The sequence below is a fragment of the Cydia amplana genome, chromosome 2, assembly GCF_948474715.1.
Source record: "Cydia amplana chromosome 2, ilCydAmpl1.1, whole genome shotgun sequence".
NCBI classification, from domain to species: Eukaryota; Metazoa; Arthropoda; class Insecta; order Lepidoptera; family Tortricidae; genus Cydia; species Cydia amplana.
Genome location: NC_086070.1, coordinates 1824985 through 1850908, shown reverse-complemented (window position 1 = coordinate 1850908; position 25924 = coordinate 1824985). Strand labels below are relative to the sequence as shown.

The following is a 25924-nucleotide window of genomic DNA, read 5'->3' as shown; positions in this document are numbered from 1 at the left end:
AGTATTGACCGCTAAGAGAGGTTTTGGAGATGTAACTGACAGACAGACAAACAGCATTTTTTAAATTTTATAATATTGTTCGAGTAGGGATTCGAATGACATAAACTTCCACATAATATTATCAAGTTATCTGTATGTGCATGAGTATAAATCATTTGAGATAACATAAATAATTATTTACTATAGGTATACAAATCTCGTCATTATACTTTATTTAAAGTAACTCACCATGACTCGACCATAGTTTCCGAGAACCTTAACGCTTTTATTTTATTTTTTTTCAAACAATTATCGCAAAATACCGACCGGTATAGACGTAACTACAAATAATTAAAGTTAGATACCTATAAAATTATTAAGGCGACTGGTAACCACAGCGACCTTGGCCATCGCTTCGCCATCGACGCTTGGAACATGAAGTTGTCGCTCGTATACACGACATTTGTCTATTTTTGTTCATAACGGCGTGACTACTTCATAAATTACGTCATGTATTTTTGACGATTTTTGACCCCCCCCCCCCCCCCTAAAATCATCTAAAATCATGCTTTTTTTTCCTTACGAATAATAAATCATTTATTTACAATCATTTATTTTCTACATTTTTAGATTTCATTTACACACTTTTCACTCCCTCCTTACAACAAGCTGACATACATACAGTTCACACTCCTCTTTCTTTCCTTTGCTTATGCTTAGTCCGTGTACCAAACTCTCATGGCGGAAATTACTCATACTCATACTCATATATTTTATTGCATTTCATGTGTACAGAGGATCTTAGGGCTAAGTACAGTTTCAACATGAACCCTGCGAGGGTATAGCAACATAACAGACTAACTAAAAACTAAACTAAACATCTAGATCTCACTTAAAAAATCTTGGATACAATAATATGCTTTGCTAATTAGATATCGCTTTAATTGCACTTTAAATCTATTTATGTTTGTTTCCACCTGTATTGACTTTGGAATTTTATTATATATATTGACTGACATGGCAAATGGACCAGAGTGGATCATTTTCATGTTTGAGTTAGGGCGGGCTAATCTTGTATTGGGTCGTAAGTTAGATGGACGAGAGTACTGCGGGAAAAGGGAAATGTTGTTTTTAACGAAAGTGCTTACTTCTAAAATGTACAACGACGGTAGAGTTAAGATATTATGTTGAATGAAGTACTCCTTACAGCTTGTCATAATACCTATGTTTGCAATAATTCGAAGGCACCGTTTTTGAAGTAAAAATAATTTTGATGCATCGCAACTATTTCCCCATAAGACTATGCCATACTGTAGCCATGCGTGTGCATATGCGTAATAGGCACACAGGGCTGTCTTTTCGTCGGTACATATTTTTAATTCGTATAAGGCATAAGTAAATCGGCTCAACTTCATAGATATCGTATTTATGTGCTCTTTCCAATTAATTGTAGAATCAATGTGTATGCCTAGCAGTGGGAAAGTTTCGACGCGTTCTAATGTAGTGTTTTGAAATGAGAAATCTATATCTATGCTACGTTTCTGATAGGGTCTAAATTGCATGAGTTTTGTTTTACTAAAGTTAAGCTTTAAGTTATGATCATTTAACCAGGTGACAATATTAACAAGGGTTGAATCTAGGGTTGTATTTAAATGTAATTGATTTTGGCAAGGTATTATTAAAGATATATCGTCAGCAAAAAGGGTGCAGAATTTATCTATAGCTTTGGGCAGGTCATTTATATATATTAAAAATAAAATACAGCCGAGAACGCTGCCTTGAGGTATAGATCGAGTAATATTAGTTTTATCTGATTTAAGTGTTTGTATGTTACCCGTTATATAGTTATGGTATTCTACTTCTACACATTGTGTCCGACCTGTAAGATATGAAATGAACCAATTGTGAGCTGAACCTCTAATACCTATTCCAAATAACTTTTCTAATAAAATATCATGCAAAACACAGTCATAAGCTTTGCTCATGTCTAGCAGCAAACCAATAGCATATTTTTTATCGTTTATTATGTTTAATACTTCATTTATATATTTAAAAACTGTTGACGTTGTTGATCGGCCTTTTCGGAAACCATTTTGTGAATCGTTAAATATTTTAAACTTCTCACAAAAAGAATATAAACGGTTCGACATTGCAGTCTCAAAAATTTTTGAAAATGTAGGTAGAAGGGCTATGGGACGGTAATTACTACAATCATTTTGGTTGCCTTTTTTGTAAATTGGTTTAATAACGGACATCTTAAGTAGATCTGGGAATATTCCTTCAGTAAATGACTGGTTAATAAGCAGCGTTAATGGAGGCGTTAGCTCCTCGGCACATTTTCTTATTAGATATGGTGGTAACTCGTCCTGGCCATAGCTTCTTTTATTTTTTAAACCTATAATTAATTTAAAAACTTCTTGTGGGGTGACGGCGCTAAGAAACATTGAGTTTTGTGACGGTGAGATAACAGGTCGCCCCCGCGGAGGCTCAGAATTTGAGCTCGTTTGGCCTACGGAAGTGAAAAAATTATTAAATGAGTTTGCCACTGTTATGGGATTTTCCGTTACTTTACCGTCAATATTTAACTTAATATTATTTATGTTCTTTTGTGAGAGTTTATTTGTTTGTTCTTTAACTATATTCCACATTGTTTTAACTATATTATCTGTTTTTTTTATACGTTTAATATTTTGAAGTTTTTTTGACACTATAACTGTTTTTTTTAATAATTTCTCGTACTGCTTGTAATGTTCATTTAGTACATGGTTATCAACTTGGGATGCTAGTGCTTTTAGAAGTCGTTTATGTCTACAGGATATTTTTATGCCTGTTGTTAACCATGTCTTTTTGGTAGTTATTTTTATTTTTACATTCGATTTTGGTATACACAAGTTCAATATATTTATTAATACTCTATTTAAAGCATTATAGTTTTCATTTATATTGTTATTTTTATTTATTATACTACAAAGGTCTATTTTATTTAATTCTGACTTGAAACGTTGGATATTTTCGTCACTGAATTGCCTCTTTGACATAATCCAGGTATTTCGTGTGTTTATTTTTTTGGTTGGAATATTGATAAGCACTCCTCTGTGGTCCGAAAAGCCATACTCATTTACATTTACAATAAAGTTTTTACAAGGGAAATTTGTGAAAACCAGATCTATACAGGTAGCGCTATTTTTGGTTATGCGAGTAGGTGTTTTAACATGTTGTTTGTAATTATAACTAGTCATTAAGTTAAGTAATTTCCTTGTGCATATTGTTTTATCTAGTACATTAACGTTGAAATCTCCCCCAATTATGACGTCTCTGTTATTATACTTTTTTTGTATGTATTTCAAAAGGAGCTCCATCGACTCGAAAAAACTATCAGGCATTCGTTTTCTGTCTGGCCAATATACATTCACTACAATCTTATTTAGTTCCGGAGTTTCCATAGCACACACTTCGATCACTAAGATGGACTTTAATACAATAAAACAAGAGCGTCATCAAATGTACAACAATGTTTATTTGATTAATTGTTTCTCATCCGTTAATTGTTTTGTCTGAAGGTAGAAGCAAGGTTACAGCAACGCCACCTGTAAAGAAAACACATGTTAACCCTTTGAACGCCATCGTGTGTGGTGCGTCATTGTGAACCTTGTCGGAAAGCACGAAGGTTGATATTAGGCTGTATCCGCGTGGGTAGGTAATGATATATAAATTATAATGTAACTTTTATACCTTACAAGTATTTTGCAAAAGGGACGGGGCATCGGGCATCAAACAAATCCAAGTTGAATGTAATTAAGAGTAATAGTTATTTGTACAACAAGAGATCAAAGTTTGATATTTCTTCGAGTGCTTATTTTGAGTCCCGTGCAAGCGAAAGATTCTATAATAGATTCGCGAGCGTAGCGAGTGAATCTAATTTAGAATCTTGAGCGTAGTAAGGGACTCAAAAGCGCACGAGATGTAAATAACTTTGATCTCGTGTAGTACACAATATTTTTCACCTCAGCAGTGAGAACATATTAGAGAACCCGAAAAATGTATTCCTTCTTCATCACTTACCTCTATTCACTCATGTTTTCTTAAGATATACCAACAATTAAATTTTCACCTCAGCAGCTCGAACAAGGGTACTTTGCTACTTAAAAACAGTGAGCAAAATCGCATTTTGCTCACTGAGTGAGCAAAATCGCATTTTGCTCATTTTGACTCGCTCAGTGCGCAAAATGCTATTTTGCTCACTGTTTTTAAGTAGCAAAGTACCCTTGTTCGAGCTGCTGAGGTGAAAAGTACTTTTCTTTCAAGTACCTAAAGAGTATTAAATCAAATCAAAATGTCAAAATAGACAAGTAGGTACCTAACCTATGTAGAAATCAAGTTCTATAGGGGTCAAAAGTTCAAACCCCGATTTGTCATGTTTTTACTATTAAGGCGCGGTGAGTTCTGGTTTTTCTCTCACTCTCACTGAGCGTGAGCATGAGCGAGAGATATCAGTGTTTTCCCTAGGACAACTCACTGAACACTAAAGCAGCGCAGCAGTAGAAAGTCATCTCGCAGTTAGTGGCCATGGCGTGTCCCATGATGTTGATGCCGGACAGAGAGCCCAGCCGAGCTGTCATCAGAGCGAGGCTTGTCACGAGGGCCCTGGACAAGATTGGTTTGGTTGAGGAAGTTGAGGTACTTTCAGATGAAGGAACGGAAGTCCAGTCACTCTTTATTGGCTGTTATAAATAGGCTTCTAACTATGTGATTCGAGTTTCGCGCGAGATAAAGTTGCCACTAAATGATGTGCAGTAGGCCTAGCACAGGAGGGGCGCGACAGTATTAAAGAGGGACGGGCAGTCTATCTTGCGGGCGAGATACGTCGGGCCAATCATGTCCTAGCCCGGCTGATGTGACGTGCAGTCAGCTTTTCGGCCGGATGGCAGAAAACACATTTTATGACACTTTTTTATCGTGTCAATTAGAAGAACTCAAATATTACAGAAGGAGAAGGCAATTATTAAGAGATTGTGTTATAATGCCACCTTGTAGATGCAAAGAATATATATTTTGAAGCGAGAGTCGATTAACTCACCTATATGAGGTCGGATACAGATCCACAAAATACGACGCCACAACCCCAATACCCATAGCCGTTCCCTGAACAAGAGCGAACATGATCAAACTGACAATAGGCTCCTTTACAACATTGATCAAGACCATGCAGATGCCAGGGATTAAGTAGATAGTGAGTAAAACGCTACGGCGCCACTTTGCGAGCTTGGAGACAGAGAGGGTCAATCCGGTGTAGAAGAAGCCGGTGATGATGCCGGTGTAGAGGGTGCCGGGGGTGATGGTGTCGTTGCAGGACCACTGAAAGAATTAAAAAAGAAAATACATTAATTTTACGTAACAATTAACATACATAAAAAGGAGCCAAGGATCTCGAGCATAATGCCGCGGCAATCCGTGGCGCTGGTTTTCAGGGGAACTGGAAGATAGATAGATCAATAGAAACAAAAGAGAAAAAATCCAGACATCTGACATTCTTTAAGTAAAACCTTTTAAATATGTAGGTGGGGTTTGTGGGTGTCCAATTACTATGTGGCCACTACATAGTAGTTGGCCACTCCTTAATAATAAGAGTTCTTTTGGCTTATTTCAGAAATTTCACAAGAATATTCCTATTTTTTATTGTTTAGTTTGTATTTTTATGTCCCAATAAAAAAATATTTATTTTTTAAACAATGTATAATGTATTTATATAATTACACAAACGGGTTTACCGCGATATAATTTCATTGTTTTTACCTTTAATTTCGACGTTTCAGCTGAGTTATACCAGCTTGAGTGTTGAGTATTGTGTTAAGTTGAGTCTTTCCGTGACCACAGCTGTGGGCTTAGCACGGTAGCAGTTATCACGCAATATGGTATAAAATATGTGAATAAAACGTTAGTTACCGACGATTTTATCATGCATACTATGGTAGCAGACGATATATGGAGTTATCCACATTTGACAGCGGTAGATGACAGAAGACAATTTGCATAACATGGGGGTTGGATAATTTGACATATTATCCCATTTTGACAGTTCAACTTAGTTAATTTTATCTAAGTGCTTCTTAGGTGACGATAAGCCTTGTCGTGAAAGCAAAACTAGTGAATAAACCTATTACAAATACAAATTACAGGTAAATATCCGTTTTTCTATGATTATATTGAGAGTTATTAGTTACAATGTTCCGCTTTATATAATATAGTCAATATTTTATTTGCAGGGAAGTCAAATTTTATTATTCCTACTCGCGGCTGCTGTTGAAGAAACAAAGCGTCGAAAAATCTCGTGCATAGCTTTAAGAAACGCTTGCAACCCGTTTGATATGCCAGACGAAGAGTTTCGGCATATTTACAGAGTGTAAGGAGTGTGCAGTGCATTTATGTGCCGAACTTAACGCAGAGTCTCAAAACGGTGATGGATTACCAAAACACCTTAAAGGTAAAGCTTAATAAAATTGTAGTGTTTCTTTAAAGTTAATATGTATTCCATGTAAGACAGGCGTCTCAATGACAATGCTACTAAACTCTTAAATACTATCTCATATTATAATTGTAAAAATTAGTATGTTAAGATATTCTGTTGCACAATCTTATACTTATGCTACTAACTTACTAACAGAGGTTACTTATTTAAGCCACTTTTTACCTCAACATTCATATCCTAACCTAAAGGGGAAAGTCTACTTACCTAGGTACTTGAAAATATTACATCTATGTTCTTATTTGTTTTAGGTTTTAACAGTATTAGTTGTAATACTGGTAGCTGATGGCAACTACCAACGCGGGACTAGTCAAGATGATGGCTTGTCCATTGGCCAGACTACTGTAAGTCAATACCTTTCTCGAGCAACTTGCACACAGAAGGTAAGTTCTTTTGAGCACTGAATTAAGTACTTACTAGACATAAAAATCTGTGACGTTCCACTAGGCGTGTCTTAGTAACTTTTTTAAATAAGTATGAGTGTGGCTGTATTGTGCAATGAGATAGGTAACTATTGTTTGATAGTTATGTTAAGTAGTTACTGGGTCTAGGATACATACTGTTATTCTTCATATTCAATTATTCATTATGTGAAAAAAACTGACAATCACAATATAAATTCCTGAAAATCTACCATGTGTAATTTTAAGTGAAATTGTATATTGTGAGATAAATAAATCATATCATATCATATCATAATCTGGGAATGCATTTAAGGTTTAACTAAGGCATCCAGTTCTAGTTCTAATGTGCTGCATTGTTGACAAACATACTTAGTCATATTTTTATTCAAAAAAAATAATACAGGCCTATTGCTTGATGACTAGCGGAATGCGCAGCAAGCAGCAACCTCGAGTCTAGGACAAAACTTAACTTTCATATTTTTGGTGTGCATCAGTAAGCGTTCATATTGCTCTTCACGAGACTCCAATGGATAATACATATATATAAAAACTAGCGGATAATATATATAAAAACCAATGGATATTATTCCCCGAAATGGTCGTTCCCGTCGATTAGTTACTAGTAGCTATATTTTGGGTGCAAATAGCCTGCACTCATGTGAAAATATTTCATTCATAGCTGCCACATGAACCTGCTGTTACTTATTTCCTTATTTTTCTTCCAGAAAACTTCTCGTGGATACAGGGGGAAATTAAGGAAGGCGCTCCCCGAGGACTTCCTAAGCATCATGCACAAAACCGGCTGTTGTTAAGAGCCCATCAACCTGCACACTAGCGCCACTGCTAAGTAATCGTGATTATTTCAATTTAACGAAATATATTTAAAAAAGGGGGCCGCTACGCATTGTATCTTGTATTAAAGTACCTTTTGAATACTCGTACATCAAACTAGTTTCTATGTTGCTGGATTCATCAATCTATGCGTCCAAGTTAAAACGGCCGTTTTTGTTTTGAGTTTATAGATTGACGAATTCAGCAACATAGAAACTAGTTTGATATATTCACAAGGTACTTTAATACAAGATACAGTACGTAGCGGCCCCCTTTTTTTAAATATCTTTCGTTAAATTGAAATAATCATGATTATTTAGCAGTGGCGCTAGTGTGCACGTTGATGGGCTCTTGAGAATGTGCGCGTGCGAGCCAGCTTAATAAATACTTATTTCGCCTATAACCAACTATGTTTTACTATCACACAAATACCTACCTAATCTATTTACCTATTTTTCTATGGTCAATCTTCATACAAAACAGCATTCCCCGCATGTAGGTGTCGCTTATTCTTATTTTTCATTTTAGCGTACAAAATCTGTCACTGTTACTACTTATAGCTTCTAAACGTATTTAATCCGACTTTCATATATATACACTATAGTATAATTAAAGCATTTTAAGCACGTTCTTATTTAAAGACGCATCTAGTTAGTCTGTGGCGGTCAAAAGGTTAAATAAGAATATTCCTAAATGCTCTATTATGCTATAAGTCTACCTACTTTAGTAACTGTAAGGTTTGTAGGTTCTTTTCACGGTGAAAAAATAGCCAAAATTATGGAAACTACTTATATTTTTAAGAGGGCGGTACATCCACAAAATACTAGCGTTAAGGGACGTGCGGAGAGTGCAACAGCTTATATCGACTGGTTTAATTTTGCTCTAGTGAGGTAAACTATCAGGGCCGCTCCCGCGCACTCCGCCTTCCCCGTGCGTCCCCTAGCTTTGACAAACGTAAAACTGGTATTTAAAAACTTAAATCTAATTGCGTCGCGCACATGCCCCACCCCAGTGCTGCCCTAGCAGCACTCTTCTCCTATAGGTATTCGAGCGACGCGTGCGGCGGAACGGGTTAAGACACCCGTCTTCGTCCTTATTCGAACCATTCTGGTTCGTCCGTCTCGTCCAGGTAAAGTCTGTTCGATAATGCCTCGTGGCCAGATGTTACGAGGCCCATCAGGGTCGACAATAAGGACTAGGTCTCCCACTTGCAAGGGCCTCTGCTCCTTATTCCATTTTGGTCGCGGCAACAAATCGGGTAACACTTCTCTGACCCAACGTTTCCAATATAGATCGGCAAGCCTCTGTGCAATTCGCCATTGTTTTCTAAGGAAAAACTCAGAGTTATCGAAAACGCCCATTTGAGGTAAGTTTGACGATGAGCCCAAAAGAAAATGGTTTGGTGTCAAGGTCACTTCACTTCCGGCTTCTACAGAGACGTGTGTAAGAGGTCGACTATTAACCATATTTTCCACCTCAGCGAGTAACGTGTTATATGTCTCTTCCCTGGGTGCACGTTCTTTCAGGACGATTTTCAGCGAGCTCTTTACGCTTTTTATAAGGCGCTCCCATGCCCCACCCCAGTGTGGGCTAGCGGCGGGAATGAACGTCCATTTGGTCCCATTATTTATGGCAACGTTGCGAATCTCGTCATTATTTTTCAGTTCCTGAAGTGCCCTTTTCAGCTCGACGTCGGCGCCACGAAGATTCGTACCGTTGTCAGAAAATATTTGTTGAGGCCATCCCCTCCTCGCGGCCATACGGCGGAGGGCCATAATTAAGGCATCAGTCGTCAAGAAAGCAACGGTTTCCAAATGAATAGCCCTAACGGTCAGGCATGTGAAAATCACCCCGTATCTCTTCTCTCGTCTTCTCCCAATGGCCACTTCTTGTGGACCGAACAGGTCTATTCCGCAGAAGGTGAACGGTCGCTGGTGATGAGCCATCCGTGCTTCAGGTAAGTTACCCATTCTGGGGATCTCAGGTCGGCTTTTCTTTATTCTGCAGACCATACATTTAGATGCAATATTTTTAACCGTCGGGCGAAGTTTAATAACCCAATATTTTTGTTTAAGGTTATTCACCACAGTCTCTTGATTCTGATGAGCGGCGCTAACATGGTAAGACTTTACAATCAATCTAGTTATGTAATCTTTTCCATCTAGGATTATTGGTCTTTTTGTTTCAGGTGACACATCGGCAGCAGCATCAATTCGGCCCCCGACGCGCAGGACTCCGTGCTCATCAAGGTAAGGAGATAAGGTAAGTAGCTTACTACTTTTTTCTATGTATTTTCCTTGTTTCAGGATTTTAATTTCGTCGCTAAACGATTGGGCCTGTGATTGTCTAATCAGCAGGCGCTCGGCTTCCTCCATTGCTCCGTAATTATTATTATCGGTAAGTTTTCGACATATTTTTATAAACTTCAAAACAGCGTGAGTACTTCGAAGCAGGCGCAACCAAGATGAAAATCGCGTAGGCTCAGGTACAGGTAAGTCCTTATACTCATTATTTACCATTTGTACAATGTTAACACACTCTAATTCATTGTCATTTATTGCAGGTTGTAAACAATCCGTCGGCCAAGTGCGCTCATTGTCGTATAAGTAAACCGGTCCGTGTAGCCATTGATTTTGCAGAATAGATACATCATACGCCTCTCTTGTGCCTACGTCCGCTACATTAAGGTGCGTAGGGACGTACCTCCACTCGTCACTGCAGGTAAGTTCGTCTATTTCGCCTAAGCGATTAGCTATGTACGGCTTATAGGTGCGACAATTGTTTCTGATCCAGTGTAAAGTCGTAGACGAGTCACTCCAGAATATTTTGCGATTAGGTTTTATTTTATGCTCCTTTATTATAGTTTCAGCCAGTCTAGCAGCTAGGACAGCAGAATTCAGTTCAAGTCGCGGGATTGACGTTGTTTTATTTGGCGAAATTCGGCATTTACTTGCCACAAATGCCATGTACACATGAGCGTTGCTTTCCCAGCGCCAGTACGCGACGGCACACATAGCTTTGCCAGACGCATCGCAAAACAAGTGCAATTGTAAATTCGTATAGCATGCACCGGGCGATGGTGCTAAGTTCAGTAGCGGTTGCACCGGCGCGGGCGCGCCATCCTTGTCTCGCTCACTAGCTGTGCCGGCCGCCGCCGCGATCGAGTCTGTCTCCTTCACTCCCGTAGCTCCCATATGCGCTGCGTTATGGTAAAATCTCGGTAGCCGTATGTTACGTAATGACTGTAAACAACTTATCCAATTGCACCATTTTTCATATATTTTGTTAGGTATTTCCGTATCCCAATCTATGTTTTCTTGCCAACATAATTGTAGAATCATTTTTCCATTAACAGTAAACGGCGATAAAAATCCATAGACGTCAAATATGGACATCACAACTCGTAAAATGTCCCGTTTTGTCGGTCTTTGTGTTCCGTTGATAATATTTTCAGGAATCTTCTTAAATGAAACGTCAAAACCCAGTACATCTTCATGTGGAAACCAAATTAAGCCGAGAGTTCGTTCGCTTTCATATTGTTCTCCGGTTTTAAACTTTACAGCCGCTTCGCCGAGAGTTGATTTTGGCATGGACTCGAGAACTTGTTTACTATTAGACGTCCAGTTACGTAATTCGAAGCCACCTTGCTGATGAATGGATTTTATATCTCTTATCAACTCAATAGCGGTTTTCTCATCTGGTAGGCTGTCTATATAATCGTCCACGTAGTGTTGGTTGTATATAGCTTCGCAGGCAGGTAACATCGTCGGCTCGAAACGCTGAGCGTTCTTGTTTTTTATATATTGGGCTACGAACGGGCTACAGTTAGCACCGAATATTAGCGAAGTCATGACATAGGTTTTCACTGGTCCCTTGGGGTCGCTTCGGTATAAAAACCGTAGTGCATTTTGGTCCTCTTCTCTGATTTTGACGCGTAAGAACATATCTTTTATGTCGGCAGTTACACCAATCCTTTGCTCTCGGAACCGCAACATTATTCCAAACAGTGACCTCAGTAGGTCGGGACCCTTAAGTAGGTAATGGTTTAGCGACAATCCTTTCGTTTCAGCGGCGCAGTCAAAAACAAGCCGGAGGCGCTTTTTATTTTTATTATCCACTCCAAAATGTGGTAGGTACCATGTCTTGCTAGTTACTGTGGTATCCTTTAACTCTTGTGCGTAGTCATTGTCAAACAGGTGTTGGACGCGCTCGTTGTATCTCTCTCTATAGCCATCACATTTTTCCATCTTGCGTTCCACTCCCTTAAGGCGCGACATCGCGTGAGGGAAAGAGTCAGGTAACTCACACTGTTCATTCTTCCAGGGGAGTCCAACGTGCCACCGCCCATCAACAAGTTTAGAAGTTTTGTCCAGTTTTTCTACGGCGCATACGTCGTTATAGTTCTCACGGGGTTTACTAGTTACGCCCAGTGAGTCATACGTGAAAGAACGACGTACTTCTTCATGTAGGTCTTGCAGCAGTCGTTTGTTCTCAGTCGCGTCTTCGGTGACGTTATTATTGGAGATAAACAGAGTTGAGTGCTGCACAGCTGACGACGTACGAGCGGGAGCTCTTCCGTGTATGCACCAACCAAGAGGTGTGCGAGTGGCGCAGGGCTCGTCAGGACTACCAACAACGATTTCCAATGGTAACTGCAGGTGGTAGTTGTCTTGGCCTATCAGTATTTCTGGTTTTAAGTTTTCATCACAGAAATTATTTTTGAGTCCTTGTAAATGAGTAAATTCATCACAGTTCACTAAGTTCATGTTATTATAGTTCGGTAGGTCAAGGTCATTAACACTTTGCGCGGTAAGCGTAAACTTTTGTCCATTTTTGTTAGATATAGTTATATCCACGAGATAAGATTCGCACACTAGCTCCGAGTCCTTCCACGCGCCACGCACACGCATGCACTCGCGACGGCCGCGCGCCCCCACCCGTTTGGCAAGGTTTGCGCTTATCATACTGACTGAGCTGCAGTCGTCAAGCAAACAGCTGGTTCTGATCACACCGCAGGGTCCATGGATAGTTATAGGCACTGCTTTTATTAAGCCCTTTGGAGTAGAAGAGGAGTTCACGTGCGACACTATTTCCGTTTTAGGCTCCGCTTCAATCTCGGTTACTTGCACTGTACTATTATTGACCTCATTTTGTTTCTCATTAGGTACAAAATGCAATAACCGATGATGCGCTAATCCACAGTTGTTTACATCGCAGGCGGCTGCGGGACAAGTATTTCGGTCGTGATGCGATAACAAACACTTGTAACATAAACCGCGGCGTTTAACGTATTGCCAGCGATCTTTGCGTAAAGATTTTTTAAACTTTTTACACTGCGGCAAGTCATGTGTAGCTATTTTACAGTAACGGCACATATTATTAAGTTCATTATGTCCACTTTGCACTAATACAGTCTGATGCGCGTTAAAGTCATTCTTATCGTGATATTTATTACGTTTAAAATTGTCCGGACGTGTGTTTAGTAATGTAGCACTGCATGTAGACACTTTGAGCGCTTCTTCGTGAAGAAAATTAGCTAATAAGTCGAATCTAGAAGTAGTTCCTTCGGTGATGCGTTGATAACTATAGTCGGCCCATTTTGATAACAATATGGTAGGCAGCTTTGACAACACAATAGTGACAAGACTCATTCCTTGTAGGTATTCTTCACGTTTTAGGGCACGTACGGCAGCGACGTAATTTCTTATTTTATTCGAAAACACGATGATTTCTTTGTGGTAATCAGGGGCCATTGTGCCTAATCGTTTGATCTCGTAGACGATTCGGGATAATATGACGTCAGGGTTCCCGAATTGTAACTCTAAGGTTGACATCAGTATTTCTGGAGATGTGGTACTGATAAGTAGGGCATTCACTGCGTCCTTGGCGGATCCACGAAGGCATTTCCTTAGGCGCCATAGGTTCTCGCTATCGCTAAATTTGCAGACTCGGGTAGACTCGTCGAATGCAGATTTAAATTGAAGCCACTCCATAGGGTCTCCAGAAAATATTGGTAACTCTTTAGGTGTGCTGATGCGGCTTAGCAAATTAGAATTGTTGTTTTGGTTGCAAACAGAAGTGGACACCATATCCTTAAGTACACAGGCTAACTGTTGAATTGGACCTTCGGTGCCGGAATCCATGACGGCCGGCGGGTGCAGCAAGCCTGAAGATTGACCTTGATTAGCGGCGTGCTGCGATTCCAACTCTAAATTACTGCGTTCTACCCACTTAGCAACTTCACTTCGATTATCGGTTTCCGACGGGGGACTGTATTCTTCTTCTAATTCGGCAAGTTCCGCTTCTAAGCGTTTATCGATAAGCTGCATTTCTATTCGTGCTTTCTTCTCGGCCGCTTCCAGTTCTAACTTCTTTTTACGAGCCTCGATAGTAGATGAAGACGATTTCCGGGACAAAGACTTATGGGAGCCGGGCATTTCGGACTTTGTACTTCGGGCTTTTACCACTATTGTTTTGTCAGGTTGCACTGTTTGTGATTTCTTCTCGACTGACTCCAATTCTAGCTTTCTGCGAGCCTCCATAGAAGTTGTAAAAGATTTCTCAGACACAGGTTTATGGGAGCAGCCGGGCATCACTTCAACTTTAAACATCTCGGATTTCACACTTCGTACTTCCAATAATTTGTCCGGTTGTACTTGAGCTTCATCATTTTTAGCTGCACTCGTACTCGGCTCACTTTGAACGGCTTCATAAGCTTCTTTTCTCTCCTGTTCTCTTCTTACAGTTCCACGAGTTTTGACCATTATTTTAGACGGCGGCGTGAAGAACATCAAGATCCGGCTCGAAGACCACTTTGTAAGGTTTGTAGGTTCTTTTCACGGTGAAAAAATAGCCAAAATTATGGAAACTACTTATATTTTTAAGAGGGCGGTACATCCACAAAATACTAGCGTTAAGGGACGTGCGGAGAGTGCAACAGCTTATATCGACTGGTTTAATTTTGCTCTAGTGAGGTAAACTATCAGGGCCGCTCCCGCGCACTCCGCCTTCCCCGTGCGTCCCCTAGCTTTGACAAACGTAAAACTGGTATTTAAAAACTTAAATCTAATTGCGTCGCGCACAGTAACTATAACTACGGTCAGACAGAGTTTAATACTCTAATAATTAATGTTAAATTTTAAAAAACTTTGTTAAATCCATTAACAACAATGTCAATATTCTCGCGGCGTTGGCACTGTTGTCAGTCTTCTATGTTTACTAGGTAAGTTAAGAGCCCGTCAACGTGCACACTAGCGCCACTGCTAAATAATCGTGATAATTTAAATTTAACGAAAGATTTTTTTAACGGGGGCCGCTACGTATTGTATCTACATAGTATTAAAGTAACTTTTGAATACATCAAACTAGTTTTATGTTGCTGGATTCGCCGATCTATGAACTTAAAACAAAAACGGCCGTTTTAACTTTGGACGCATAGATTGAAGAATCCAGCAACATAAAAACTAGTTTGATGTATTCAAGAGGTACTTAAATGTGACGGAATCTATGAAAAGGGACCTTATTGTCGATGGCGCTTACGTCATTATTAAAGATGCTCCGATATAAATATAATGCCGCGCGATGTAAGCGCCATCGACAATAAGGTCCCTTTTCATAGATAATGCTCCAAATACAAAATACAGTACGTAGCGGCCCCCTTTTTTTAATACCTGACGTTAAATTTAAATAATCACGATTATTTAGCAGTGGCGCTAGTGTGCACATTGATGGGCTCTTAACAATATCGGCTCTGTGCTGCTGGAGAGAATATTATAAATGGGTAAATAACACAACTATTGCCAAAAAGATAAACCAAGTTTATTTTCACATTAAATTATGGTATACAAACAAATCATTAATTGTCGTCCCCGGTGCGAAAGTGCCCATGATGCTAGCAACTTTTCAACGCTGGATTACTATGGGCAGCTTTTGCACCAGGAACGGCTCGGAGCGAGGGCCGTAATGTATAGGTATACATAGTAATGACCTGAAAAGGGAAAAAGTGTTTTGGTCTCAGACACACTCAGAGTACTCAGACAACGATATAACCGGAGAGTTAGCCACGGAAATAGGTACTTATGCAATTTATAGAGCAACGTAATCCCTCTAGTTAGTGTGCCATACTATCATTATTAATTAATCCGGTCGCCTGGCAGCAGTTCAGCGGTGGGTGTGAGAGTGGTTGGGCAACAACGGAGTTGTAAAATCAATTGAAGGTGTGCAATTTATAGAGCTCTGTGTTTGGTGTGATATTATAGCTAATTATGTATTTAATTCAAATATAACAATGCCAGGCGTTTTTGCTTTACGTATATAATCCACTCGTACTTTTCGCAATCGTACTTTTTGTACTCTGTCACAGAATAAATAATAGTACTACTCTGTTCGATTACGCCTAGGTATGTGTTAAGAAAAAGTAGAAGACATATATAACTATGCGTGAAGCAGTTGTGAGTCAGGTGCAATTTGCTCATGGTCTTCCTGCAGGCGCTCAAGTGGTTTGTGTACTTTCATCACCTGACACTACTATTCCCCCAAATAAAACGCCTGGCATTGTTATATTTGAATTAAATATATAATTAGCTATGATATCATTTTACAACCCCTTTGTTGCCCATCCACTCACACACCCACCGCTGAACTGCTGCCATGCTGGATTAATTAATAATGATAGTATGGCCCACTAACTAGAGGGATTTCGTTGCTCTATAAATTGCATAAGTACCTATTTCCGTGGCTAGCTCTTAGACTAATATATATAATATACAAATACTTAAATACATAGAAAACATCCATGACTCGGGAACAAATATCTGTGCTCATCACACAAATTAATGCCCTTACCGGGATTCGAACCAGGACCGCGGCTTCACAGGCAGGGTGACTACCCATTAGACCAGACCGGTCGTCAAAACATATATATGTACTTACATAAGAGAATTTGGGACGTTAGCCGCGTACCCTGCCTCGTTTCCAGCCTTGGCCACCGGTGGACTTGATCACTTTATCTTTAGTGTATGACATCTATTTCAATTTATAAGAACTGAAACAAACTACTAATGATGTCGCGGGGTAAACTATAAAAATACTAACGCGTTGGCCACATTGCGCGACTGGCTCCGGCTAAGGCAGGGAAGGCTAGATGGGAACGAAAGGTCCGATCGCTGTGTCTCGCTACAACCTATGGTTGTCGCCTTAGCCGAAGCCAGTCGAGCAATGTCATGGCCAAGCCGTAAGGCTAAAGGCTTCGTCACACAGGCGCGTTTTCCGGGCGGGGCGTTAGCGGGGCGCGCCGCTTTTACATATAAAACGCTCACGCCCCGCCCGGGAAACGCGCCTGTGTGACGGAAACTTAAGCGTATGCTGAGACGCAGGCGACGTAGGTCACGCAGCGCAGCACAGAGCGATTTTTGTAAAGTATAGAACGTCCTTTAGGTACGCACACTCCAGAGTAAGGACGTTCCATACTTTACAAAATCTGCTCTGTGCTGCGCTGCATGAACTGCGTCGCCTGCGTCTCATAATACGCTTAGCCTAGTGGCATTATTCATAAAAGTGTTACTGCCCTGAATTAGCTATGAATCGTTTGTCTTTATTTGTCATTTTGACTTAGATAAAGATAAGATAAAAGATAGTTTATTCAAGTAGGCATAATTACAATGCGCTTATGAACGTCAAATAAAGCTAGTAGTGGAGTCAATATAAAGTTAAAGTTACATTAATTGCACAGTCAAATGTTTCTACACGGGTGAATTATATATCATATTGACTACCCGGCTGCGAATTAACAACTTGATATCTGTTCCCGTTTTTGAGAAATAACATTTTTTTTATTTTATATTTTATACTACCTAAACAGTAATTTCACACTAGAGATTTTTTGAAGAATGGGCTATGAAGCTTACACGACTACACGGTCAGAATTTCTCCCGACAATAATATTAATTATAGATTTAATGAAAAAAACAATAACTTTGTAAGTTTTTCATGACCGAGAATATCCCACACTGAGAGAAAAGTTTACTATTGTGGTTAATAGTATTTGTTTCGATCATGTTTAATTTATCTGCCTGAGGAACTGCTATATTCGCAGAATAGCAGCATGATATTGGAAACAAACAGCTAATAATGTTCTACACAATTAATGGACATTTCTAGTTTTTTGACAGTAACTGTACAAGTTATTGAAGAATAACATACTTATTTTTCTCGCAATTATTAAATCAATTTCCAGCATAAAAAGTCAATGAAGTATGCTGTATTTCCAGGCTTCCACAGAGGCCAAGTCAAACTTTGTTTAAGATGTCAAAAAGATATCATTTTGTTATCATTCGCCCAACCGTCTCGCTCGCACCAATACATATTTCATCTAGTACGAGTGAAATACACGCGCGAATTATATAAAATGACATCTTTTATAACAAAGTTCGAATTAGCATCAAGGTATATTAGGAAAATATACCTTATGACTTATGTCATTGCGTTAAGGTTTAATAATTCAATGCATAAAGTGTCTGTGTTTATGTGAAAAATGATAGGTGTCAATTTTTATATCTATTCACAAAACGTTTAGAATACAGGATGCACAGTCAGATATAAATAGACCCTTGAAGTCTTACAACTATCTATGATACTGGATCTCAAGCTTATTTGGTTAGTAAGTACCGTCCACCAAGTTATACTTCGAATAGCCACCCGGACAAATTCCAAAGCTAATTTCGAATTTTAAAATTTGACAATTCACGAGAAGAGTAACGTAACGTCAAAGGATATGTTTGTCCCTTTTCAACGATCCTGTCATCCGATGCTTGAGTAGAGTGAAACTAAAAGAAGCAAATGTCAGCAATTCGTAACGCTTAGTTTTTGTTAGCGTTAGCGCATCGCGACATGAGAACTAGTATGAGCCTGGCCCTCAATTACGTATAATTGCAAGGAAACGTGGGATCAAGTTATCTTAGTCAATTTAGAGCAGTTGGAATTCAACTCATTGTGAAATTTTTGAACGTTTTCAAATAGTTTGTTGGATTAAGTAGTAAAAGTGTTACAGTGTGTTATATATTTGTGATCTACTCACAAGGCCCTTTCATTTGGTACCCCACATGGTATGTTTAAAAGAAAAATGGTAAAAACTTTGCGTCATAGCAACTACCCTCACCACTTTCGCGCTTGTCATCTCATATATTTGTGTTCAGGATATTATACTGAATGCACTGATACCAAATATACTCATATCCGAGACGACATGAGCGTAAATTTTTCTAGAAGACTTTTCGAGAAAAGGCCAGGCTACAATATCTTTACAGGTTGATTGATACTGAGTGTATTAACACCATGTTCACCCATATCCAAGACGATATGAACGAAAAGTAACCTAAAGCCACCCTACCAACATTTTCGTAACAATGAGAGATTATTTCTTGGAAATAATGTTGTAATATAAACTCCTTGTAGAGCACCTACCTGCGAAGAGATCGTGCTGTCAAAGTTGTTAATGATTTAATATAATATTGTTAATTAACTAAAGTTTTATTAATGCATCATTTCATTTTATACACCGCGGGATTTAATAACCCGAAAGATTTAAACCACGTATTTTTGACGACAGTACGAGTAAATAATGTTATATCAACATGGGTCCAATTATATATTTTAATTAAACTACTATTTCAGTACAAATTAAATCATATTAATTTACCGCTTCTTTGTGAACAAACCTTTATTCAGAGAGTGAGCGAGTTTAATTAATCTCAAGTAGAGAAACAGAGAGCGAGCATGACATTTCATGAATCACTCCGATATCATACGATGCACGGCGAATGCAGTGACATGTGTTCCATGACAAGAATTGTCAAGTTATGTCTAGGATCATGTTTACGTTGAAATTATTTCAATTGATTGGCACCTCAAAATACCACAAATTGTATCAAAACTTTATTAATTACTACAACAGTAGGTACAGTGCAGTTATTATTGTTGAAACTTTGCGATAAAATCTTTTCCTTTGAGTGAGGTAACCAAAGCCATTAACCATGATTATATCCGAAAGAAATCATGCCTCTTATTGTTTTAACTCATACTACAGCTGGAAAGGGATGATTACTTGAATGACCTTTTATTAAAATATCGATCATGCTTATCAGTACGTATTTTAAATTCTCGATGTGTTGATTTATACCGAGTAAAGTAAAATAAACAACTATGTTAAACAATTACGCTTTTTTATTAATTTAATGAATTAGGTTTTCGAACTGTGTACCACCGTTTTCAGCACAAAGATTTAATTTTAAATGGATTTCATTATTTAGGTTTACAAAAGTGTTCTTTATTTCTTCGGAAGCCGTTCGAATTTTTATTAATAATTCTTCTCCAGAGTTCACTGGTATTGAGTATTCCTTCCTTATCTTTCAGAGTTCCCCATAGAAAAAACCAATGGCGTTAAGTCGGGTGACCGGGCGGGCCAGGTTAGAACGTTGCTTCCACGGCCAATCCACCTCTCAGGGTATTGTTCGTCTAGCCAATTTACGAACTTCTAGGCTGAAGTGGGTCCGTCGTGCCGGAAGCACATAGTTCTTCGGGTTTCCAAATCCGTACACAAAGTGAATATCCGCTAAATGAATTTTATTTATTACAGTCAATCAAATTTAAAGATGTTATCTTGCGCATATCTTGTGTGACATATGAAATATGTCATTTTATTGACATCAATTTCGTCATTTTCGTCAAACTATCAGCCAGTTATCGTAAAGGTAAATAGTTTGTACTCTCGTGATTGAGAACAGAACAAAATTTCGGTAGTGAAACCTTTTTGTAGGATATCAAACTTAATTAAGTGAAACTGGCTAATAACCATGTAGTTAGTGCGTCTGCGTGTAAAATTAGTTGGTGGCTACGTCACGCATAAGGGTGTGTTAGAATTGAGATTTTTTTACTTGTGATTTGTTTTAAATAATTAATATCTCTTAAATTAAGGGTTTTTGGACTATGTGTTATATAACTTTATATACTCTAATTAGGCTCTAAAATCGTTGGTTTAAATCTTTCGGGTTATTAAATCCCGCGGTGTATATAACCCTATTACCCTTTGAATGACCTTTTTCACGTTTTCTACAGCAATGCAGTCGACTGCAGCAATTTTGAAGCGCGACATTGCTACCGACTGCATTACTGTGGTAAATGTCAAAATCGAAGTTCCTGTCTGGATTTTGGCGTCCATTAAAAATAAATAATCAAAGGAGGTCATCGATCAAATGGGCCGGAGGACAAGCCATCGTTAACTGGTAGAGAATGCCTTATGGCATTAAGTCCGCCTCTTGTACTATAAGGTTTTTATTTTGTGCAATAAAGATTAACCACTTTATTCATAAACTTTACGGGCCTGATTTAGTTCAATTATGTTTATCCCTTACTTACAAATACATAAGTTAAAGTGACAGATAAGGACAAACGATTATTACTATTATTAGCTAATTGAGGTTTGTAGCGCGTTTATGAATAACGGGGGTTAAAGAAATAAAATAAATACAGATGTTGACAGTAATTATATACGCATTTTATTACGGAAAAAGATTTAATATTGGGTGTAAATGAAACGGGAATTGGAAATATAAAATAAAATGATATTATATTATTCATTTCCGTAAGTCAAACCATCATCTTTATTAGCATTGACATAACGCTCAACTTCGCACAAACCGTATGGTTTTTCACTAAGGAGTGATATATTCTCTTTACGCTAAACTTTATGGTGGGTAGACAAGTCTGTATACTTGTTTGGAACTAACTGCCACAGTCTGTCATAGCCATGTCATAGCCTCATAGCTGACATATGTGACGTATAGGAGATACCGCAATGCATGCATGCATTGCGCGTTTTATAGGAGCTTGGCCTGAGGTGTGTTAAGTAAGCGCGCAACGCATACCGATGAAACTGGGTAAGATAGTCATGGGAAAATTAACGGTCGACCGGATCGCGAACTCTCGGCTGTTGAAGCGGAACAATCGTCTGCCGCGAACATTGAAGTGAGACGGAGATATGGAAGTCGATAAAACGTTCTCTACAGTGAATCAGTATCCGCCATTTAGGGTAATTTAAATAGCTTGGATGATTTAATAATGGTTTTATTCCATACAATATTACATATACGTGGGAGATTTTTTGTTGTTACACTAACATGAGAAAGAGATTTGAGAAAGTGAAAAACAAACCCACTGTCCATTTTCTCGAAGCAACGAAAACATTTTCAAAACAAAAATGGTTAATAGTAATTAAATGGATTAATTTACGTGAGAGATTTTTTTGTAGGATATAGTAAATATACAGAGCTTAATTAACATGTAATTGTTATGTACACATAGTTGTTATTTTTATATAAAAAAATATTTTTAATAAAGAAAATTATTGGGAGCTGGTTTTGGTGTCAAGCTGGGAGAAAATATAAATACATAATGAGTATATGTTTGAGAACTGCATATTAAAAAATCTCGAGTGTCGGATTCATGTTTTGATATATTTTTTCTATTTTAATAATAGTTTGGATTTATTAAAACCATGTGACATATTTTGTGGAGATTTTTTTAAAAATATAGTATTTGCAACATAGGTTATCACATCTCAAAAAATCTCTAGTGTGAGAATTCATGTAGAGCTCTCATACATTATGAACTGTGCTGACCCGCCTATAGGTAGACCGGCTCCCTTATGTATTTGAAAGAAAGGGATAAAAAATTATTTAACTAAATCAGGTCCGTAAAGTTTTATGAATAAGGTGGTAAGTACATATCTTGTCAAATAAAAATGATATTTTTGATCAAAGTTTTTATTGCCGACTATAAAGGCCCCTGTACACAATGGGCCATCGCCGGCCAAACCAAGGGACGCAGCCATGCGGTAGAATGAGATAGCAATATCACTTGCTCCCTCTAACGCATAAATGCGTCCCCCAGAATGGCGCATTGTGTACTGGGGCCTTAACAGGCAATTAATACCTACTCATAAAAACAATTTCTAAGAAACCCAAACACAAATTAGGTTGCTTTATATATATCAAAGAGTTTCTTTGACCACATCCTGCGTCCATCATCAGATATTCGGTGGTACCATAATATTGCGTTATCAGTTATCACCCAACTTAAATAATGTATATTAAGTTTTAGCTCAATCGAATAAAGAGACGTGGGGTCTAATTTATCTTGTAATATGTACTTGATACATACATTGCAACTTAAAGGTTTGTTAGAAAAAACCTTTTAAATACCACTGTAATAGTTTCACCTACATATGCTTAACAAATAAACACTTTTACTATTGACTTCGAAATGCATGGACGTGCCTGCTGAGAAGTGTGTTCCAGGCAGAAAGTCAGAACTTTTTTTGCCGCACTCTCTCGTTCTATAGCTAAATATTATGACTATCCCTTTTCTAAATAAGTCATTAAATAATTGAGGCTGCAGATTTTAGTTAATTTCTATCGTGTCCTCGATAACTTGAGTGTCCTCCAATATGTTATGACTGAAACAGAAACAAATAGATTAGATGAGGTCATGATTCTATAGTGGCGCAGGCTAGTACAGAGGTTCATTTGCAAATTATAAGAAATTAATGTCATTTTTAGAAAGCTGTCGTTTTTAAGTCAGGGGGATTTTATAGTTTCATTGGTCCGATTTCGTTTCGACTGAAAATAAATTAAATTTTGTTCCAGTAACTATTAATCCGTTATTTAAAGCATTTTTGTTATTATTATTTTATTAAAGAGTACCTATTATGTATTAAAGTGTAGTCTATGCCACCTGCGGCATAAAAACATACCAATGAACATCTTATTCAACAATATTTGTCTCAGTAGTTAAGCTTTTATGCTAGGGTAATACACGACACAAACATACCCACACACATACATACATACCTACATACATAGGCTGCTAAAATCATAATTCTTCCCATTGTCACGTATACAATCAAACCACTTAGGGTATTGCAAATGAAAACATTTAAAATAAGAGTACCTACTTAAATCTTTCAATTAAACTGCTGGCAATACACACTAGGCTATGCCTGCGCAGTTTAGCATGTACACTGTACAGTTCAACTGCACAGGTAAAGCCGGTTTGGAAACTGCAGTCGAATGCCTTTTTACCTGTGCAGTTAGACTAGGGTTGCCAACCGTACTATATTATATAGTATTGTACTATATTTTGGCTCTCTGTACTATATACTTTTGGAAAAATATATAGTACGCTATAATACTATATGACAGCGTTTTACACAAAAATAAAACGCTAATTAAATAACTTACCATATTCGGAACCTAAAGTAATATATTGAGAGTGGCAACACTGTAGTTAGTCGTATTGTCCTTTTCTAGCATATACGTCCATCTCTCTCTCACACCCCCACCACTTCAGGCAGTTGCGTTTGACACTTTTGACAGTTACAAACAACCGCAAATTTCGTCATTGTCTCAAAATTATACATATTTACCCCAGGCAGGATTAAAACTTTAGGTTCCGAATATGGTAAGTTATTTAATTAGCGTTTTATTTTTGTGTAAAACGCTGTCATTAAACAACTGTACCGATATTCGGAACCTAAAGTAATATATTGAGACGTGTTTGTTATCGCCTGGTGGTGGGAAGACGCCAAGCCAATGTGATTATACTGATTATACATGTACTTACATATTATGTATATATGATATTATTATATTATGAGTGATTAATTAATTAATTAATTATGTAGTACACCCTTTATTTTAACACCTGTGAGGAGAGAGGTATTTAGTAAAGCATACAATTTTATATACCATTATATTATGATACTAACTTTACATTTTATATACGTACTTAATGTAGGTACTTATAAATTTTCAACGAAAATAAGTGAGTCACCACAAGGGTGCTATAGTACTTAATTATATGTATGTGAAACTATGAAAAAGAAGATAAGATAAGTCAGTCTACTCTTCAGGGAGCATACAACATCTGTAATATGGAGTGATGTAATTCAAATATGAAAAGATAAAAATCATAAAGTACTCGAGTAGTTTTTATTTATAACTCCCAATTATTGACAAATTTGATAATAATTATCTAGTAAGGTAAGCAGTTGCAGGATATAACAAGGACAAGACCTTTCTTATTTCCAGAATCCCTCTGGATTAAGTAGACGAATATTTTAAATATTCTTTATATCACTATCACTACCCACAAAGTTAATATTGGGTAGGTACTTAATAAAATGTCATAGGGAATACTTTTAATGATTTTACTGTATTCTTTTAATGACTGTGAGCCAGTGTGAGCTATATACTTGGTTATATCTATAAAATGCATTTAATCGTTTGTACGCTTTACTAACGCGAACGCGAGCTAATGGACCTAAACAAACCTTACTTAAGATTGTGAAGGTTATTTTGAGAGCTTAAGCCATATCATAATACTCATGTGGGCACTAGTTACGACGCTTTTTGGTGCTCTTAGCGTTCAAATGGTAAATGTAGAATTGCCACAGAGTTTTATCAATTATATTTGTATAGGTGCAGCTCATTCTGCTTATATTCATGTTTAGCTATCATCAAGTGACCTTAATTGTACTCATTAATGTCTATATATGCAGTATGAGTAGTTTACCTTATCTGGTGCCTACTAGTAGACATAAACTTGATTGTTTCTGAACGCTAAAGTGGCTTAATTTATGTAAACCATTCATAGACATAGCTTAATTCTGAATATTCAGTTTTCTCTTTCCAGATTAAGAATAAGGTACTTAATTCGAAATCTTAGCTCATCGCATATGTGTTTTTAACCAAAATGCAAATTTGTGTGTTTATTTTGTGATTTTACATTATTTGCAATAACTGTGCGGAACCATGGGATCCCCGACCTTTTGCCGGGCACCCGTGGGCCCAAAGCCAACAGCGCAGAGGCCGTTTAAGAGGAACCTATTTCATCCAATGCTAGAGTCGACACTTTGTCGAATCTGTTTGATATTTATGTATATTTATCCTCCTTATGACCTAAGGGTAGGTAATTGTAACTTTTTGATATCAAATATACGCAGGTTTGTCAATTATTTTGTATTCTGAAATGCATATAATATTACTGGATTTGGGCCAGTGTGCTTTTGTATACTATATCTCTGGCCTACTATATAGGCTAGTCTATTAACATCCCGCCCCCTGGAAGGCAGTAT

General features: G+C 37.8%; 1 protein-coding gene across 1 annotated transcript in view; it reads right to left on the bottom strand.

Moving 5' to 3' along the window:
• Positions 1-3473: 3473 nt before the first annotated feature.
• LOC134656832 (uncharacterized) overlaps positions 3474-25924 on the bottom strand; it is a 31866-nt gene continuing 9415 nt past the window's right edge. Inside the window, exons 8-10 of the mRNA XM_063512362.1 lie at positions 5057-5334; positions 4496-4623; positions 3474-3566 (exon numbers count right to left, since the gene is read on the bottom strand). Of these exons, the coding sequence (XP_063368432.1) occupies positions 3514-3566; positions 4496-4623; positions 5057-5334 (459 nt within the window). The 3' untranslated portion in view covers positions 3474-3513. The remainder of the gene's footprint in view (positions 3567-4495; positions 4624-5056; positions 5335-25924) is intronic.